Raw genomic sequence first — 18,927 nt, 5'->3', positions numbered from 1 at the left:
CTGGGGGTGGGGAGGGGGAAATTGGCAAGGTAACTGGGAAGGTGATAGGTAGGTGCAGGTGAAGGGGCGGGGTGGTGATTGTGATAGTTCAGCAGGGAGGGTGGAACTGATAGGTGGAAAGGAAGAGGGACAGGTCAAGAGCGCGGTGCCACGTTGGGAGGTTGGATCTGGGATGAGGTGGAGGAGGGAAAGATTTGGAAAAAACTGGTCAATGTTGATGCCGTGTATTAGAAGAGTCCCAAGGCAGAAGATCAGGCGTTCTTCCTCCGCTCAGCAAGTGTCTTGGATTTGACAGTGGAGGCAGCCCAGGACTTGCATGTCCTTGGTGGAGTGGGAGGGGAGTTGAAGTAGTCGGTGGTGGGGGAGGTGGGAGGAGTGGTGGGTTGGGTTGGGTTAGTGTGTGTGTCCCAGAGATGTTCCCTGAAACGTTCTGCAAGTTGATGTTCAGTCACCCCAATGTAGAGGAGTCCAAATCGAAGGCAACGGACACAGCAGATTAGATGCAAATTTCCTGCACAAGGCCCCAAAAGGGTATTTTCATGTCCAGAGATTTTCCTGCACATCCAAATACCCTATCTACTCTGGTTGTGAGTTTGCCCGCTGAGCTTGAAGGTTTGTTTTCAGATGTTTCATCACCATACTAAATAACAACTTCAGTGAGCCTCTGAATGAAGCACTGGTGGTGCAGCCCGCTGTCTATTTATATGTTTGGGTTTTTTGGGGTTGGTGATGTCATTTCCTATGATGACATCATTTCTATGGTGATGTCATTTCCTGTTTTTTTCTCAGGGGTGTAAATGGGATGCAAGTCAATGTGTTTGTTGAATGAGTTCTGGTTGGAAAGCTATGCTTCTAGGAATTCTCGTGCGGGTCTCTGTTTGGCTTGTCCTAGGATTAAAAGGCATCTGGATGAGTATATGAATAAGAAGGGTTTGGAGGGATATGGGCCAGATGCTGGCAGGTTGGACTAGATTGGGTTGGGATATCTGGTCAGCATGGGCGAGTTGGACCAAAGGGTCTGTTTCCATGCTGTACATCTCTGAGACATGTAAGTAGAAAGCAGGCTATACCACCACTGCTTTATTTGGAGGCTCACTGAAGATGTTACCTACTATGGTGACAAAATGTCTGAAAACAAATCTTCCAGCTCAGGGAGCAAACCTACATACAAAATCTCAACCTGAGCTACAAATCTTCTCAAAACTCGCTAACCTCATCTACTTTTCCAATGCCACACTTTTTATTCTAATTGGATTATACGTCATCCCTTCACCTGCTATTGCAACTGCTGACACTTTACTCTCACCGTCTGACATTTTTGATCACCTACAGAGACTTAATATTCAGCCTGTCGACCATCCACTCACATCATTTGTGCAACTTTTTGATTTCCCTGTCCACAAATTCATCTGACAAAGGGGCAGTGCTCTGAAAGCTTGTGATTTCAAATAAACCAGTTGGACCGAGACCTGTTGATGTGTGACTTCTGACTTTGTCCACACTAGCCCAACACCGGCATCAAGGGAGACTTGAAGATTGCATCCTCGAAGATTGCATCCTCAACTGTTCTATCTTGACAATGAAACTCAAGGCACTGGTGTCCTGTTACCATTTTCACACTCACTGCCTTTGCTTTACCCAAGTGACTTGTTCTGTTTTAAGGAGAAAGTGAACACTGCAGATACTGGAGATCAGAGTTGAGAGTGTGGTGCTGGAAAAGCACAGGTGGTGAGGCAGCATCCTATGCACAGGAAAATCAATGTTTCAGGCATAAGACCTTATCAGGAATGAGGCTTGTGGGTTGGGGCTTAGAGATAAATTGGAAGAGGGTGAGGTTGGGAGGAGGTAGCTGGGAAAGTGAAAGGTGGATGAAGGTGAGGGAGAAGACGATAGGTCAGAGGGGAAAGTGATGGACGGATCCGAGGGTGGTGCTGAATTGGAGGCTTGGGACTAGGATAATGGGGAGGGTGGGGAAATGAGGAAGCTGTTGAAATCCTATCCCCTGTGGTTGTACTGTCCCAAGGCAGACTAGGAGGCGTTCCTCCTCCAGGCGTTGGAAGAGGCCCAGGACCTGCATGTCCTTGATGGAGTGGGAGGGGGGGCATTGAAGTGTTCAGCCATGGGGTGGTGGGATTGGTGGGTGCAGGTGTCCCAGAGATGTTCTCTGAAACGATCCACAAGAAGTCGTCCTGTTTTAAACCCAGATTGTAATCTCGTATTACCTTTCATACTCCATTGTTCTTGAATCCTTCTACCCATTCACTATGAATTGCTACACCATGAGGAGGACAAGGTTGTGCTGAGCGCCTCTCCTGCTGCAGTACTGCCCACAGACCAGCAGGAGGCACGGTGACCCAGTGGGTCCTTCAGGCAGGACAGTCGTTCTGTTGAATTGCCTGAGATCCTTTATTTCCCCTTCCTAAAGAGTCACATTTTCTGTTTCGAGTCGCAGCTTCTATTATATTAAAACGGCCGGGCGCGGCTCGTGATCGACGGACCGGGTCGCGGTCGCTAATTTATTGCTGGCCCGACTCGGGACGCCTCACCTCCGGGGTCCTCCTGGGGGTTGCTGTGGAGATCCAAGATGGCAGCGCTCTGGATGGCCGGCTCCGGTAAGTGAAACGGGAGAAAGGGAGCGGCAGGTGGGAAGGAGAAGGAAACGGGACCGGGTGGGTTTGAAACCGAACTCGGGTCAGAGCTGCTCGTCCGCCAGTGGCTGGCGAGAGGGGGAGAGAGAGAGAGAGAGACGCGAGCCGGCGGTGGGGAGCGGGTTCTGCTCTCAATACCGGCCTGGTATGAACGGCCGGTTACACGGACTCGCGCTGCTTCCGACTCTATCCCGGAGGGGACGAAGGGGAAGGCCCCTTGATAAAAGGTCGGGAAGGGGGACCCGCGCCCTACACTTCGCCGTTGGTTTGGGCGGGGGTGGGGGGGGGAGGAGTGTGGTGGTTGTGGAAGAACTTGTGCTGATTGACAGTGTGTTCGCCCAATCAAGGAAGGGCCCGGCGCCGGCCATGCCGGGTCTCAGCCAATCGGCGGGAGGCGAGGGATGGGCTCGCGCGCTGGGAGATTCCAGCGTTCGGTCTCGCGGCGGCGGGGACACGCTGAGGATTCTGATTGGAGGAGGCGGTGGTGGCGGTGCCGCTCGAGTTGCGAATGCCAGCCCGTGACTCCGCCCCACTCCCCCTCTACCCAGCACCAGCACCGACCCATGGCAGCACCAGTACCCGTGGGCACGCCGTGCACCCGCAGTCCTGGAATGCCCGGCGACTCTGTGCACCTACAAGCCCTGTAATGCGTTTAATAAGGTTCTCCATGGCAGGCTATTGCAGAAAATATGGAAGCATAGGATTGAGAGTGATTTAGTGGTTTGGATTAGAAAGTGACTAGATCAAAGTAGACAGAAGCTGGTGGTTGATGGGAAATGTTCATCCTGGAGTTCAGTTAGTTGTAATGTACCACAAGGATCTGTTTTGGGGCCACTGCTGTTTGTTATTTTTATAAATGACCTGGATGAAGACTAGTAGTAAATTTGAGGATGACACGAAGGTCGGTTGAGTTGTAGACTGTGCCGAAGGATGTTGCAGGTTACAGAGGGACATAGATAAGGAGTAGACATGGGCTGAGTGGTTGCAAATGGAGTTTAATAGGGAAAAGTGTGAGGTGATTCACTTTGGAAAGAGCAACAGGAATACAGAGCACCATTAATGGTAAGATTCTTGGTAGTGTAGATGAGCAGAGAGATCTTGGTGTCCATGTATATACATCCCTGAAAGTTGCCACCCAGGTTGATAGGGTTGTTAAGAAAGCAAGGTAAAAACAATGACTGCAGATGCTGGAAACCAGATTCTGGATTAGTGGTGCTGGAAGAGCACAGCAGTTCAAGCAGCATCTAAGGAGCAGCGAAATCGACGTTTCGGGCAAAAGCCCTTCATCAGGAATAAAGGCAGAGACCCTGAAGCGTGGAGAGATAAGCTAGAGGAGGGTGGGGGTGGGGAGAAAGTAGCATAGAGTACAATGGGTGAGTGGGGGAGGGGATGAAGGTGATAGGTCAGGGAGGAGAGGGTGGAGTGGATAGGTGGAAAAGGAGATAGGCAGATAGGACATGATGTGCTAGCTTTTATTGGTAGAGGGATTGAGTTTTGGAGCCATGAGGTCATGTTGCAGCTGTATAAAACTCTGGTGTGGCTGCACTTGGAATATTACGTACAGTTCTGGTCACCGCATTGTAAGAAGGACGTGGAAGTATTGGAACGAATGCAGAGAAATTGTACCAGGATGTTGCCTGGTATGGAGGGAAAGTCTCTAATGAGGAAAGGCTGAGGGACTTGAGGCTGTTTTCATTAGAGAGAAGAAGGTTGAGAGGTGACTTAATAGAGGCATACAAGATGATCAGAGGATTAGATAGGATGGACAGTGAGAGCAAGAAACATTAAAAAGCTGGACCTCAAAAGATTGTAATTTCTGGATTGCCTGCACTGCTACAGGCTAGTGAGTGGAATAATAGGTGGAGAGAACAGATGAATATGTGGCTTGGATGGAGGGCTTTAGTTTTTGGATCATTGTCTGTTTGTAAGGAATGTAGGACTTGTACAAGTCTGACTGGTTATACTTGAACTGGAATTGGAACAACATTCTTGCAGGGAAGCTGATCTTAATCAAGATAAAATAGGATCTGGCAAAAGTGGATTGGGACTAGCAGTGTGCAGGAATCCCATGAGCAGGAGCAGTGTTTCTTCTGTACATTGGTGATCTAGAACTAAATATAGGAGGTTTAATCAGTAAGTTCACAGATGATAAGATAATTGGTTGTGTAAATAGTGATGAGGAAAGCTTTGGACTACAGGCGATGTAGATAGACTGAACAGGGCCAAATGCAATTTAATCCTGAAACATGTGAAGTGAAGCATTTTGGGAGGACTAACAAGGCAAGGGAGTACATGCTGAATGGTACAACTCCAGGAAGTACTGAAGGTCAGCCAGGCCTTGGTGTGTATGTCCATTAATTCTTAAAATACATAAATATGCTAAGGTATATGGCTTACTTGCCTTTATTCAAAGCCTATTATTGAATGTGAGCACAAGGAAGTTATGGTGGAGCTTTATATAAAATTACTTAGGCAATAAGCTGGAGTACTACGTGCAGTTTTGGTTGCCATACTATCAGAAGGAGAGAGTGCGGGAGAGATTCGCCAGGATGTTGCTTGGACTGAAGAGACTCTGCTATGAAGAGAAACTAGATTGACTGGGTTACTTTTCTTAAAGCATAAAAGGCTAATTGAGGTTTGCTGAGTTCTGAATAGTGTCGTAGGGAGAAAAATTTCCCTTTGATAGTGGTGTTAATAGCCAGGAGCACAGTTTTAAGTACTGAGCAGAAGGTTAAGAGAGGATTTAAGGATCCAGCAGGCTGGGTATCTAGAACTGCTGAAAAGGTAGTAGAGATGGGAATCCTCAAGACATTTAGATGAGCAGTTGAAACACCTGAGCATATAAGGCTACAGGTTAAGTGCTGGAAAATGGGATTAGAGCAGATAGATGCTCAATGATTGGTATGAACTTGATGGGCCAAAATGTCTCTTGCCTTGCTGTAAGTCTCTGATTGCAGCATCAGAACCCTGTTGGAACTGCAGCACTGGTTCCCACTCTCACCAAGGCACCATGCAATTATAACACTGAATACGACACAATATTCATACAGTCGCACTACAGGGGAGTCCCTGATTTACAAACATCCAACTTGAGAGCACTTGTACTTACAAACATGATTACGTACGAGGGTTTAATGTTCAAGACCTGACACATGAACATTTCCTGAATTTAGGAATAACTGCTATCCACTGTCCTACATTGTGTTCCAACTTGTGTACAGATGGACTTGCAGATTCCAGAGTGGAATCTGTTTGCAGCAGAGGGACTGGATATTTTGTAGTGTCAAAATACATTTATTTGAAATAAAAAAAAAACTGTTGGCATCTTTCATTGCTAAAGTATTATAGTATGTAGCTTTATGTCTGTATCCAAAATGTAGTGTTCAAGTCGTGCTATTCCACAGTTAACTTCATGAAAGCAATGTCTTTCTTTCTGTCTCTGTTGAAATACATCGAATGACAAGCAGTTGCTGTGAGCTAAACTTGTCACAGAATGTTGAGGCTTGTTGCAAGTGCAAGTACCCTTATCAATGAGGTGATATGCTAATTGCTGCCAATAAGTCTCTGGCACCGAAAATGAACTTCTGCAAGTGTGGAAGTTGCTGTCTTCTAATCAAGACTTCTTCGCAATCTTATTTCTGCTACATGTGACAATCGAGGAAACCTTGCTTTTACTTTGTGTTACTCTTCATTTGATACAATTTGTAAAATTTGCCTTTTGCAATCTTGCTGTATTTGATTTTAAATCAAAATTATGCTGTCAAATTCACATTTCCATTTCATTACTTGCACTGGTAAATTCACCAGTCAGGTTGGTTGAGTTGCACATTTCTGTTGATCAGATACCCTATTTCACTTAGAGTTACTGATGTCCAGCATGGAAACAGACCCTTCGGTCCAACCCGTCCATGTCGACCAGATATCTCCCATCCCCATCTAGTCCCATCAGTCAGCACCTGGCCCATATCCCTCCAAACCCTTCCTATTCATATACCCATCCAAATGCCTCTTAAATGTTGCAATTGTACCAGCCTCCACCACACCCTCTGGCAGCTCATTTCATACACGTACCACCCTCTGTGTGAAAAAGTTGCCCCGTAGGTCTCTTTTATATCTTTCCCCTCTCACCCTAAACCTATGCCCTCTAGTTCTGGACTCCCCGACCCCAGGGAAAAGACGTTGCCTATTTACCCTATCCATGCCCCTCATAATTTTGTAAACCTCCATAAGGTCACCCCTCAGTCTCCGACGCTCCAGGGAAAACAGCCCCAGCCTGTTCAGCCTCTCCCTATAGCTAGTTGAACAGAAGCTCAACTAGACTCAGAATATATATACAGTGGCAGCAAGAGCAGATCACTTGCTCGAAGTACAGTGGAAAATAACTCATCTTGTGACTTCACAAAATGTATCCACCATCTAGGTGTGTCACGTGTGTGATGCCATATTCCCCACTTGCCTGGATGAGTGCGGCTCCAACAATAATCAAGCTACACACCATTCAGGACAAGTCAGCCTCCTTAATTGACACCACATCCACAAGTATCCACTCCCTACATCACTGATACTCAGTAGCCACAGTGTGTACTCTCCTGGTGGATTGACACGAATGGTGGTTGTTTTGTCGACAACATGGTAGGTGTAGTATGGTGCGCTTGGTAGCACGGTGGTGATGGCCCTAAAGTGGACCACTGGAATGCACTGTTCAAGGAAAGCATGCCAAAGAATAGGAGATCAAGCTGTTGTAGGAAGTGTGGTCCCAGGATGGTTAAGCAGTTTAGAAAGACTGTAACATTTAAACTTTAAGCTTTTTAAAATTTTTCTACTTAACACTAGAAAAGTCTGTAATGTTGAACTTCAAACTTTTATATTTTTATACTGTACTAATAATAACTACTTTTTAATTTTGTTCTTTATTTCATTCTACCTTGTTCTTAAGATTCTGCACCTAGGTACTTGTACACGACATAGTACATGTTTCACTGTACTTCTGAACTTTTCTACTTGAGTATATGTCACAAGAAATTCTAAATCTAAATACCTATGAGATGCAGTGCAGAAAGTCACCAAAGATCCTTAGACAGCACCTTCCAAACCCATAACCACTCCATCTAGAAGGGCAAGGACTACAGATTCATGGAAGCAGCACCACCTGAAAGTTCTCCTCCAAGACAGCTACCGTCGTGACTTAGAGATATATCTCCATTCTTTCAGTGTCACCAGGTCAGAATCCTGGAATTTCCTCCATACGGCAGTTGTGTGTCTTACTGCAGCGCATTGTTATGAACTAGGTCAGACCACTCAAAACATTCTTGAGTAGGCAACCCAGAACATAACTTTGCAATTTGTTTTCGTAAGTGTACAGTGAGAATTACCCAGAGTAAGCTAGCTAGGTTGACGACCAGGTTTTAAAGCAGACAAAATTTTAATTACAAAATTACACAATGAAACACAAAGAACAAAGAGCCCCTACAGAACTCAGTCTATCCAAACTAGGCTTAATTATACAGTTCCGAATATGCACAACAGTCCCAATAAGCAAACCTCCTTAAAAAACAGTTTTTTAAAAAAAGGAACAGATGCTTACAGGTTGAAGTTAGAAGGGCAAAAAGAGAGAGTTTGTTTTCACACAGCTCCCTGTTGAACTCCTAACCAGTTCTGATCTGAACTGCTCAGCTAGAGAGCTGACCACTCCCGTTTCATTATACAGGTCACTTCTAAAACATGAACCATTTGGCCTGAAGTCTCATCTGTTTACATATAAACAAAACGGCCTTTCAATATCTTTTAATCTCTGTATCAAACCAGTCTAATCAGCACTGGGAGCATTTATGACCCCTCCGAAAAACACAAGGACATAGTATCCTTGAGAAAAGGAGCAGCTTTTAGAAGAAAGGAACCAGCTTTGTGACACTGCCTCCCCTTTCAAAAAAAAATCAATACCAAAAGTTGGTTTCATTTTTAAAACTTCAAAAACACAATTAGTAGTCTAAACACACATATATGCTATATTAACTATAAACATGCAAACATCCATAACCACATGCAAATTCAGGCCTTGGCACACTTGTCACCGAACGCCACTGTATCTCATTTGAGTCTTGATAACACATTGGCAGTCATATTTTCGCGACCTGTCACATGCACAATTGTCAAATTGAATGGCTACAACAACAAACTCTGACATTTCTGTCCTTGAAATTTTCCACAAATATCAATGGATTATGATCAGTGTATATGATTGTCTCAGATGCATTGCTGGTAATGTAAACACTGAAATGCTGTAATGCCAAAACCAAGCTTAAAGTCTCTTTCTCTCCACCATTGAATATTTCTGTTGATGAACGTTCAACTTTCTGGAAAAATGCCAGATGGGTCTTTCTATTCCCTCGTCATCCTCCTGCAGGAGCACCATGCTGACCCCCACATCACTGGCATAGATAGCCACCTTGAAAGGCTTTGTGCAATCCGGTGTGGCTAATACTGGGGCAGTGGTTAACACAGTTTTTAGGCTGTCAAATGCCTTTTGACAGTCCACTGTCCACTGAAATGTCTTGCCCTTTTTTTAAACAATTCCGTGAGTGGAGCAGCCACACTGCTAAAGTTTGGCACAAACTTCCAGTAAAATCCACTCAATCCCAGGAACCGTAGTACTGCTTCTTTCATCAACAGTGTGGGGAAATTCCCCAATTATTTTCATTTTTGCATCCTGTAGGGCCATTTGTCCATGTCCAGTGACATGGCCCAGGAACGTGACTTGGGCTTTGGAAAATTCACTCTTAGCTAGTTTTACCACCAAACCTGCCTTCCGAAGTCGATCAAACATGTCCGATACATGCTGTAAATGTTCCTTCCATGAGTGACTTAAAAATCACCAGGTCATCAATATACACCACACAGTTGTGTAATCCGGCATTGACGTTATTAGTCAGTCTCTGAAACGTGGCTGAAGTGCTTTTCAAACTAACTGGCATGACTTTGAACTGATGTAGTCCATTTGGCATTATGAAAGTTGAATCGCCTTTGCTCTCTCTGACAGAGGTACTTGCCAGTAGCCTCCGAGCAAGTCCAACTTCGAAATGTAAGTTGCTTGTCCCACTTTTTTGACACTGCTCCGTCCATGGAATCGGATGTGCATCAGTCTTTGTAACGATGTTGACTTACAATAGTCCATACATAACCATTGGGTAACATCTGGCTTTGGCACTATGACTGTGGGTGAGCTCCAGTCACTCTAACTCCCTTTGATTATGCTATCTTGGCGCATGTGCTCTATCTCCTCCTGAACCTGTGCCAACTGTAGAGGGTTATGCCTATAAAGATGTTACTTAATCATAACAGTATCTCCTATTTCTACATCATGCAAAATTAGGTTAGTACTTCCCAATTTATTTCTGTATATCTCCCCATGTGATAGTAATAACTCTTTCAGGTAATTTTGATTTTCTTATGAAAGGTAACTCAATAATTTATCCCAATTTTTTACACCTTCCTCATGTCCAATTTGATTTGAGGAATGTTCAATTCTGTATCCTCTGTACTTGGTTCTTCCTTCTGTGCTGTAATCATTAACACCTTCTCCTCTTGCTTTCCTTCCCTATCAAAATACATTTTGAACATATTCACATGACTCACTGGGAGATTTCTTCCTGTCTGGAGTTCTTATCAAGTAATTTACCTCACTCAATTTCCTCTCAATATGGTCCACGCAACCTTACTTTTAAAGGTCACCTGTTACTAGAAGTAATATCAATACATTATCCCCAGTTGCAAAATTGCGAATTTGTGATGTCTTATTCACTTCCTGTTTCATTGTATGCTGTGATACTTTTAAATGCCATCTAGCCAACTCTCCAGCTGTATTGAATCATTCTTTAAAATTTGACACATAGTCCAAATGGGTGGTCTCTGAATTCTGACTTATTAATTTTTCCTTAATCAATTTTAATGATCCGCTTCCTTCATGCCCAAAAATCAATAAAAATGGACTGAATTTGGTCGATTCATTTGATGCATCTCTGATCGCAAAAAGTACAGACAGAATTCCCTTACCCCAATCATCCGAATAATCCTGATCTTAAGCCTCAACATGGTCAAAAGTGTTTGATGCCATTTCTCTGCGTGCCCTATGATTCTAGATGGTAAAAGCAGTACTTGCTTTATTCCCAGGTTATCTATAACCTCCTTGAATAGTGTGGATGTGGACTTTGTTCCTTGATCTGACTGGATCTCTATTGGTAGTCCATATCTAGTTTAAAAAAAAATTAAGTAATTCTTCTATAACCCTTTTAGCTGTGATGTTGTATAATGGGATTGCCTCTGGAAATCTAGTCGACAAATCCATTATTGTTAATAAATACTTACTCCCACTTTTTGTCTGAGGTAGAGGACCTACACAATCAATCAAGACTATTGTGAAAGGTTTCTCAAATGCTGGAATGGGTATTAAAGATGCAGGTTTTATTACGGCCTGTGGTTTTTCGATCAGGTGACTGGCAAAATTCAACTACATCCTTGTGTAGTCCAGGCCAGTAAAAATGTCTTTGTATATTAGTCTGCATTTTCCTCACCCCTAAATCACCTCCAAGTGGTAGCTCATGCGCCACTTGCTGCACCTCTTTTCTACTCCCTACTGGCAAAACAATTTGATGAATCTCTGCCTGTTTCTCATCTGCTTAAAATTGTAATGGTCTCCATTTCCTCATTAAGACATCATTTGTCAAGTAATAACACACAGATGCATTCACTTTCCTTCTCTGTAAATGCCTTTTGATACAACTTTTTAAAGTTCTCAACTTTCTGTTGTAACTCGATCAGCTTAGCAGAGCTAAAGATACTTGCATGTTTACCTATTTGCTCCTGCTCTATTCCACTTATCCGATCAAAATAGGTCTTGGATAAAGTTATGTCAGCTTCCTTATCTGTGCCTTTTGATCTCTCTTACTTCAACTTGTGTTTCTGTGATCTTGTGATCACACAATCAGGGAAAATTCATGAATGAAGATCCTTCATTTCTTCAGTTGCCTGAGTCTCCACTGGCGTTCCAACTAGAGTAGGCAGCATGCCTACTGGTGAATCAACTATATCATTTGCAAGGACAAATATATTCCTGGAGTTGAGAGTTTGTCTAGTACTCCTACCACAAATTCTCCACTCTTCTCTGGGCTCTCTAGCTTGCTTTACATAAATAAGCACTTTCTGTCTCACCATGAATTCCTGTTACTGGTACCTTTTCTGGCAATAGACACTCAGGAGTACATACTTTCTCATCCTTCAGCATCACAGGCAGAGACGATCCTGTGTCCCTTAATATTGTAACCTGTTCACCTGGCCTTTGTGAATAAACTTTACCCTTACATGTATTTTTTTTTAAGCAGATCTTTCACTTCCTCCTTAATCAACCTCTGATCATCTTGTACACTCTGAGACAGTTATCTAACTTTCCTTGTGCTTTTTGTTATTAGTCCAACAAAACTTCCAGGCTTCTCTGGTTTTCCTACATTTGGCTTTCTCCTAGCCTGCCAACACTGATTTCGTATGGCCCACTTTATTGCAATGAAAACACCAGAGCTTTTTAACTTCTTTGTCCCCCTGAAGAGTTTCTTTTTTTACCCTGTGGCTCTCAGTGAAGATCCTATCTTTCCCTTTCCACGTGAGGATTTCTCTTTTCCCCAGTTTCTATCCATCATGGACTGAAATTGACTCTAGAAGCCAAACTATGTTTATGGACCAGCTCATAATGTCAGCCACTTCCGGCTAACCTTGCCGTTTTAATTCTCTGCTCTTCTACATGAGTTTGCACTACTTCAGGCAGTGAATTTCTGAATTCCTCCAAAATAATTGCCTCTCTAAATGCGAAAGTATAAGGTATAAGCAGGCAGGGAAAGAGTTAAGTTCTGAGCTTTGTGAAATGAGGTTCAGCTAAGCATGACTCAGATAAGAGAAGAACTTATAGTTAACAATGGGGTGCTGGAGGCAAGGGGTAATAGGTTAACAAGGTGGAAAAGCAGTCACTTTGTAGAGCCATTTAACAATATTGGAAGCAGTCAGTACGCAAGGTCAGCTAATAAGGGGAAAAGTATTCATTGTATGAATCCAGTTTACAAGGTTAAAAACATTCATTGTATAACAGTAAAGGGTTTGGATCTCTGCTATTGATACTCATTGATTGTAACGGTCACCCAATTAATATATATGTTAATGTATCTGGATGCTCCTCCCATAAAATAACTATACAATTCATTGAGAAACTGTTGTTCAAGAGAAGACCGTGAACTCATGTCTCTGTACACATGGGCGATCGTTCTCTCTCTCTCTCCAGGGCCCAGAATAAAGATGGAGGTAAAGCTACTGTGTCTCCGAGCATTTTGCTTCGACTGAAGGCGGAGCGGGATGACATAAGGGCATCATAGGTTTGTTTGATTTTTGAAACGCTTATCCATCTATTGAAATTCCTTTGTTTGATCCTTTCAAACTTAATATAGGTTTGACCTGGGACTCTCCTTGCATTCCTGAAACATTGTCTATAGGCTTCTGGTACAAGCTGATATGCACTTGAAATAGCTTTTTTCATCTTCTCATACTCTCCAGAATCCCCCTCTGATAGTGATGCAGATACCTCCCTCGCCCAACCTACAAGTTTCATTTAGGTGAACAAAACCCACATTGCCACTGCCCACCTCATTTGTTAGCCACCCTTTCAAATGAGATGGCAGGCTTCTATATCCTTCTCATGAAATTTAGGCAATGCTTGAACATGCTTAAACAGTTTGGCACTGGGCTTCTGACTACCTGACTACCAGATGCTTGCTCATCCTCACTATCTTCCTCACTAAGCCTACCATCAGCCTTTATCTCCAACCTTTTAAGCTGACTTTCCTTTTTAAGTGTCAGTTTCTGAAGGTCAACGCTCACTCTTTCTCTCTGTTCTGCTGCTGTATTTTTTTCCCCTCTCTCCTGCTTTTAACCGTAACTCAAACTGTACCATTTCTGCTGCCCTTTCCTTACCTCTTGCCTCTAACTCCAGCTGCTTCATTTGCAATTGAATTCTTGCCATCTCGATAGATTCTGATGGTTTCTCCAGCAAGGTTAAATGCTGAGCTACTGCTGTGATTATCTCTCCTTTCCTCACAGAAACAGGCAAGTCCAATCCCACTTGGTCTGTTAATTCCTGCAGCTTGGTCTTATTCACCTTTTGCAAAACTTCCAAAGTCACCGCATCCACTTCCAGAAAACGTTTGGCAACTGAAAGAGCCATTACTATCACAAGCTTTGTCTACTCAACCAAACTAACACCCGAAATAAAGATACTAACACCTACCACTTGCTGTTTAAAATCCCGCAAGGAGCCCCCAGTCTGTTATGGACCGGGACAGACTAGTCAAAACATTCTTGAGCAGGCAGCCACAGACCATAACTTTGCAATTTGTTTCGTTAAGTGTACAGTGAGAGTTACCCGGAGTATGCTAGCTAGATCGAGGGATGTGGGCAAAATATGCTTGACCTGCCAGCGATGTCCATATCCCACAAATTTTTTTTTTTCAAAATGGTAAATGGGTGAATAGGGCCAGTTGAGTCATAGAGTTGTCCCGCATGGAAACAAACCCTGTGGCCCAACTTGTATATGCTGACCAGATATCCTTAATTAATCTAGTCCCATTTGCTAGCATTTGGCCCATTTCCCTCTAACCCTATCCTGTTCATGTACCTATTCAGATGCCATTTAAATGTTGTAATTGGACCAGCCTCTACCACTTCTGGCAGCTCATTCCATACATGCACCACTGTCTGCGTGAAAACGTTGCTGCTCAGCTCCCTTTTAAACTGTTCCCCCCTCACCTTAAATCTATGCTCTCTAGTTTTGGACTCGGCCCACCCCAGGGAAAAAAAACTCTTGCTATTCACTCTATCCATGCCCTTCGTGATTTTATAAACCTCTATTCAGATCACAACTTAGCCTCTGATGCTCCAGGGAAAGTAGTCACAGCCTATTCAGTCTCTCCCTATAGCTCAGACCCTCCAACCCTGACAACATCTTTCTAAATCTTTTCTGAACCCTTTCAAGTTTAACAACATCTTTCCTATAGCACTTAAAAAGAGTTACAATTGGATTGGAGGGTAAAGCTAAAGCTGAAGAGCTTTATTTTCATAAATGAAAATCTACCAAGCCAAGTGATAGCTGCCCATTTGCTGACTTTAACGTGATTAGTCTTGCATTGAATCTATTGAGAGAACACTCCTCAATGACGTGCAGCATTGTCCATGTCTCTCCACTAAGGTTCCATTGTTGGAGCTGTAGGAACCCTGGCTTGTCTTGAACCTGTTTAGCAAGGACCAGTCCTACTGTTGTAGTTCAAACCATGCCACTGACTTTGTGTTCCCCATTCCTTTGTCAAAAAATGCCTCCTGGTAGATTTTGCTCAGCATGGGTATTTCATATGGAGCACTGACGAGGAAAGCGCTTATATGAATTGAAAATGTAAAATGGTAATTGAAGTGCAATGTGGATGGTTTCAATCAGCCTGTGAATTTTCTTTGGTCACTTGATTGGTGGGGATGTTATTTATGAGGGTAGGAGGTGCGAGGAGTGGTGTTGAGGGACAGGTTTCAGTTATTATTCACATTATTACATTCAGTTGAGTGCCAACAAAATGTGAGTGTGTTGACCTATGCCAGGCAGGTGCACAATACTCTGCTTTGGAGTATGATCCACTAAGTGTTGAAGTCTGGAATGTTGTGGCAGCTGCACTCCATGTGGATCCAGCAGGTTTGGTTAGTGATTTTATTTTCCTGTTCAGAGATTCCTGGAAGGACAAAGCTCAATCCAGAGTCACTGTGAAGAATTTTGTTTTGGAATCATTCATTAGTCTCTGACCACCATGTTGATATGCAGTTCATTTTTGGCACTAACATTGTACAGATGGAATACACTGGTTTTAGAGGAATTTAGTGTGAGATGCCATGTGCTGCATTTGCCTGTTGACCTTTTATTGACTAAATTAGGGATCTGGTTCAGAGTGCAAAAAGTTAGAGCTCGGTGGCTTAACAGCTGTTAGTTACTCCTATAAGTTATGCCTGGAACCAGTTTAAATCCAAGTCAGGATCAGACAGACATGTCCATCTCTAATGCTGCCTGGTCAGTAGAAACCATCAAGATATTGACAGTGGAGTTTCAGCAATGATGATGCCATTGAATGTGAAGGGAGTTTGTCTTTGCCTGTACTTGTTCGATGTGAACGTTACTTGCTACTTAGTAGCCCAAGACTGAATAAGACATGATTGTTTCAGTGTCCTCACTTCTGTCCTTTAAATGGAAGAATGGTCATTGAAGCAGCTGAAGGTGGTTAAGTGACTCGGACACTACCTCATGTAGTGATGTCTTGGGACGGTGATGATTGACCACCAATAAAAATTCTACTCATTTGTGATAGGTATGACTCCAACCAGTCACTCACACTCACTCAAATGCCTTTGATATTCAGCTCTTCTGTGTTGTTTGCTCCAAGGCTGTAATAAGGTCAGGTGCTGAGTGAGCCTGATGCAAGCCAAACTGAGCATCAGTAAGCCAGTAATTGCTGAGAATGTGCCGCTTCATAACACTGTTGCCAATCCCTTTCACAATGTATGCTTATGATCAAATTAAAATGATCAGGGTGTGTTTGGCTTGGATCTTACTTGCTGTCTGTGGGCCTGGACAATTTTCCACGTTTTAGATTAGATTAGATTACATTACAGTGTGGAAACAGGCTCTTCGGCCCAACAAGTCCACACCGACCTGCCGAAGCTTAACCCACCCATACCCCTATATTTACCCCTTACCTAACACTACGGGCAATTTAGCATGGTCAATTCACCTGACCTGCACATCTTTGGACTGTGGGAGGAAACCGGAGCACCCGGAGGAAACCCACGCAGACACGGGGAGAATGTGCAAACTCCACACAGTCAGTCGCCTGAGGCTAGATATCTGTATTGTTGATGTACTGGAACAGCTTGGCTAGGGGCATGGCTTGTTCTGGAGCACAAGACTCCACCAATACAATTGCTGGAATATTGTCAGAGTCCATAGTAATTGCAGTATTGATATTGTGTGTGGAGTGAATCAAATTTTTTGAAAATTAGATTTTGTGATGCGCCGGACCACAGGAAGAGACCTAGATGGGTAACCTAGTTAGGTCTTATGACTGAAGATGGTTGCCACTTCTTTTCTTTTGTTCTGATGTGCTGGGTCTCCCATCCTTGAGGATGGGTATTTTTGCAAAGCTTCCTCTTCCTGTAAGTTATTTAGTTGTCATGTACTATTCACAGATATATTGGGACTGCAGAACTAAAAAATGACCCACTGGGTGTGGGGTGCCTAGCTCTGTCTGTTGCATAAAAGCAAATTACTGCGGATGCTGGAATCTGTCTGTTGTTGCATGTTGCTCCTGCTTTGGCTTGCCAATAGTGCTATGTTGTATCTTCACTAGCTTCACCTCATTTTTAGATATGCTTAGTGCTGCTCCTGACATATTCTCCTGCATTCTTTGTTGGATGGTAGTAGTAGAATGTGGGATATACTAGCCGAGAATTTAAAGATTGTGTCTGAATACAATTGTATTGCTTCAAATCAGGTGTACCCTCAAACTCTGTGGGAAAATAGGGAAGTGATTGCTGGGCCCCTTGCTGAGATATTTGTATCAATGATTGTCGCAGGTGAGGTGCCAGAAGATTGGAGGCTGGCTAATGTGGTGCCACTGTTTAAGAAAGGTGGTAAGGAAAAGCTAAGGAACAGTAGACCGGTGAGCCCAACATCGGTGGTGGGCAAGTTGTTGGAGGGAATCCTGAGAGACAGGATTTATATGTATTCTGAAAGGCAAAGACTGATTAGGAATAGTCAACCTGGCTTTGTGCTTGGGAAATCATATCTCATGAACTTGATTGAGTTTTTTGAAGAAGTAACAAAGAGGATTGATGAGGGCAGAGAGGTGGACATGATCTATATGGAGTGTGGTGCTCAAAGCACAGCAGGTCAGGCAGCAACCAAGGAGCAGGAAAATCGACGTTTTGAGCAACAGCCCTTCATCAGGAATGAGGCTGGGATCCTTGGGGATGGAGAGATAATTGGGAGGGGGGTGGGGCTGGGGGGTGAAGGTAGCTGAGAGTGTGATAGGTGGAGGTAATGGTGATAGATCGGAGTGGATATATGGGAAGGAAGATGGACAGGTCATGAAGGTGGTGCTGAGCTGGAAGGTTGGAACTGGGGTAAGGTGGGGGGAGGGGAAATGAGGAAACTGGTGAAATCCACATTGATGCCATGGGGTTGGAGGATCCCAAGGCAATAGATGAGGCATTCTTCCTCCAGGCGTTGGGTGGTTAGGGAGTGGCGATGGAGGAGGCCCAGGACTTGCATGTCCTTGGCGGAGTGAGAGGGGGAGTTGAAGTGTTCAGTCACGGGGTGGTGGCATTGGTTGGTGTGGGTAGCCCGGAGATGTTCTCTGAAGCACTCTGCAAGTAGGTGTCCTGTCTCCCCAATGTAGAGGAGACTGCATAGGGTGCAATGGATACAGTAAGTGACATGGTGGAAGTGCAGGTGTAACGTTGATGGATGTGAAAGACTCTTTTGGGGCCTTGGACGGAGGGGGGAGGTGTGGGCGCAGGCTTTGCAATTCCTGCAGTGCAGGTGAAGGTACGAGGAGGGAAGGGTGGGTTGTTGAGGGGTCCGTGGACCTGACGAGGCAGTCACAGAGGGAACAGTCTTTATGGAAAGCAGATGGAGTGGGAGGGAAATATATCTCTGGTGGTGGAGTCCGTTTGTAGGTGGTGGAAATGGCGGAGGATGATGCGATGTACACAGAGATTGATAGGATGGAAGGTGAGGACCAGAGGGGTTCTGTCTTTATTGCGTTTGGAGGGGTAGAGATCGAGGGCGGAGGTGTGGGAAGTGGATGAGATGCACTCGAGGGGAGGGGAAATTGCAGTCTTTAAAGAAGGAAGCCATCTGGTGTGTTCTGTGGTGGAACTGGTCCTCCTGGGAGCAGATGCGGCTTAGGCAGAGGAATTGGGAATAAGCGATTGCATTTTTACAGGAGGCAGGGTGGGAAGAGGTGTAATCCAGGTAGCTGTGGAGTCAGTGAGTTTGTAGAAGATGTCAGTCACCGTCGATGGAGATGGAGAGGTCCAGGAAGGGGAGGGAGGTATCTGAGATGGTCCAGGTGAATTTAAGGTCAGGTTGGAATGTGTTGGTGAAGTTGATGAACTATTCAACCTCCTCTTTGGACATCAGTAAGACGTTCAATAAGGC

General features: G+C 44.1%; 1 protein-coding gene across 2 annotated transcripts in view; it reads left to right on the top strand.

Moving 5' to 3' along the window:
* Nucleotides 1–2,507: 2,507 nt before the first annotated feature.
* uggt1 (UDP-glucose glycoprotein glucosyltransferase 1) overlaps nt 2,508–18,927 on the top strand; it is a 143,844-nt gene continuing 127,424 nt past the window's right edge. For both annotated transcript variants that reach the window (XM_043701925.2, XM_043701924.2), the window contains exon 1: nt 2,508–2,612. In XM_043701925.2, coding sequence (XP_043557860.2) covers nt 2,585–2,612 — 28 coding nt within the window. In that variant the 5' untranslated portion in view covers nt 2,508–2,584. The remainder of the gene's footprint in view (nt 2,613–18,927) is intronic.

The sequence above is a fragment of the Chiloscyllium plagiosum genome, unplaced genomic scaffold (assembly GCF_037043375.1).
Source record: "Chiloscyllium plagiosum isolate Xiang-an unplaced genomic scaffold, Cpla_swu_hap1 HiC_scaffold_13, whole genome shotgun sequence".
Classification (NCBI taxonomy): Eukaryota; Metazoa; Chordata; class Chondrichthyes; order Orectolobiformes; family Hemiscylliidae; genus Chiloscyllium; species Chiloscyllium plagiosum.
This window is presented reverse-complemented; position numbering and strand designations above follow the sequence as displayed.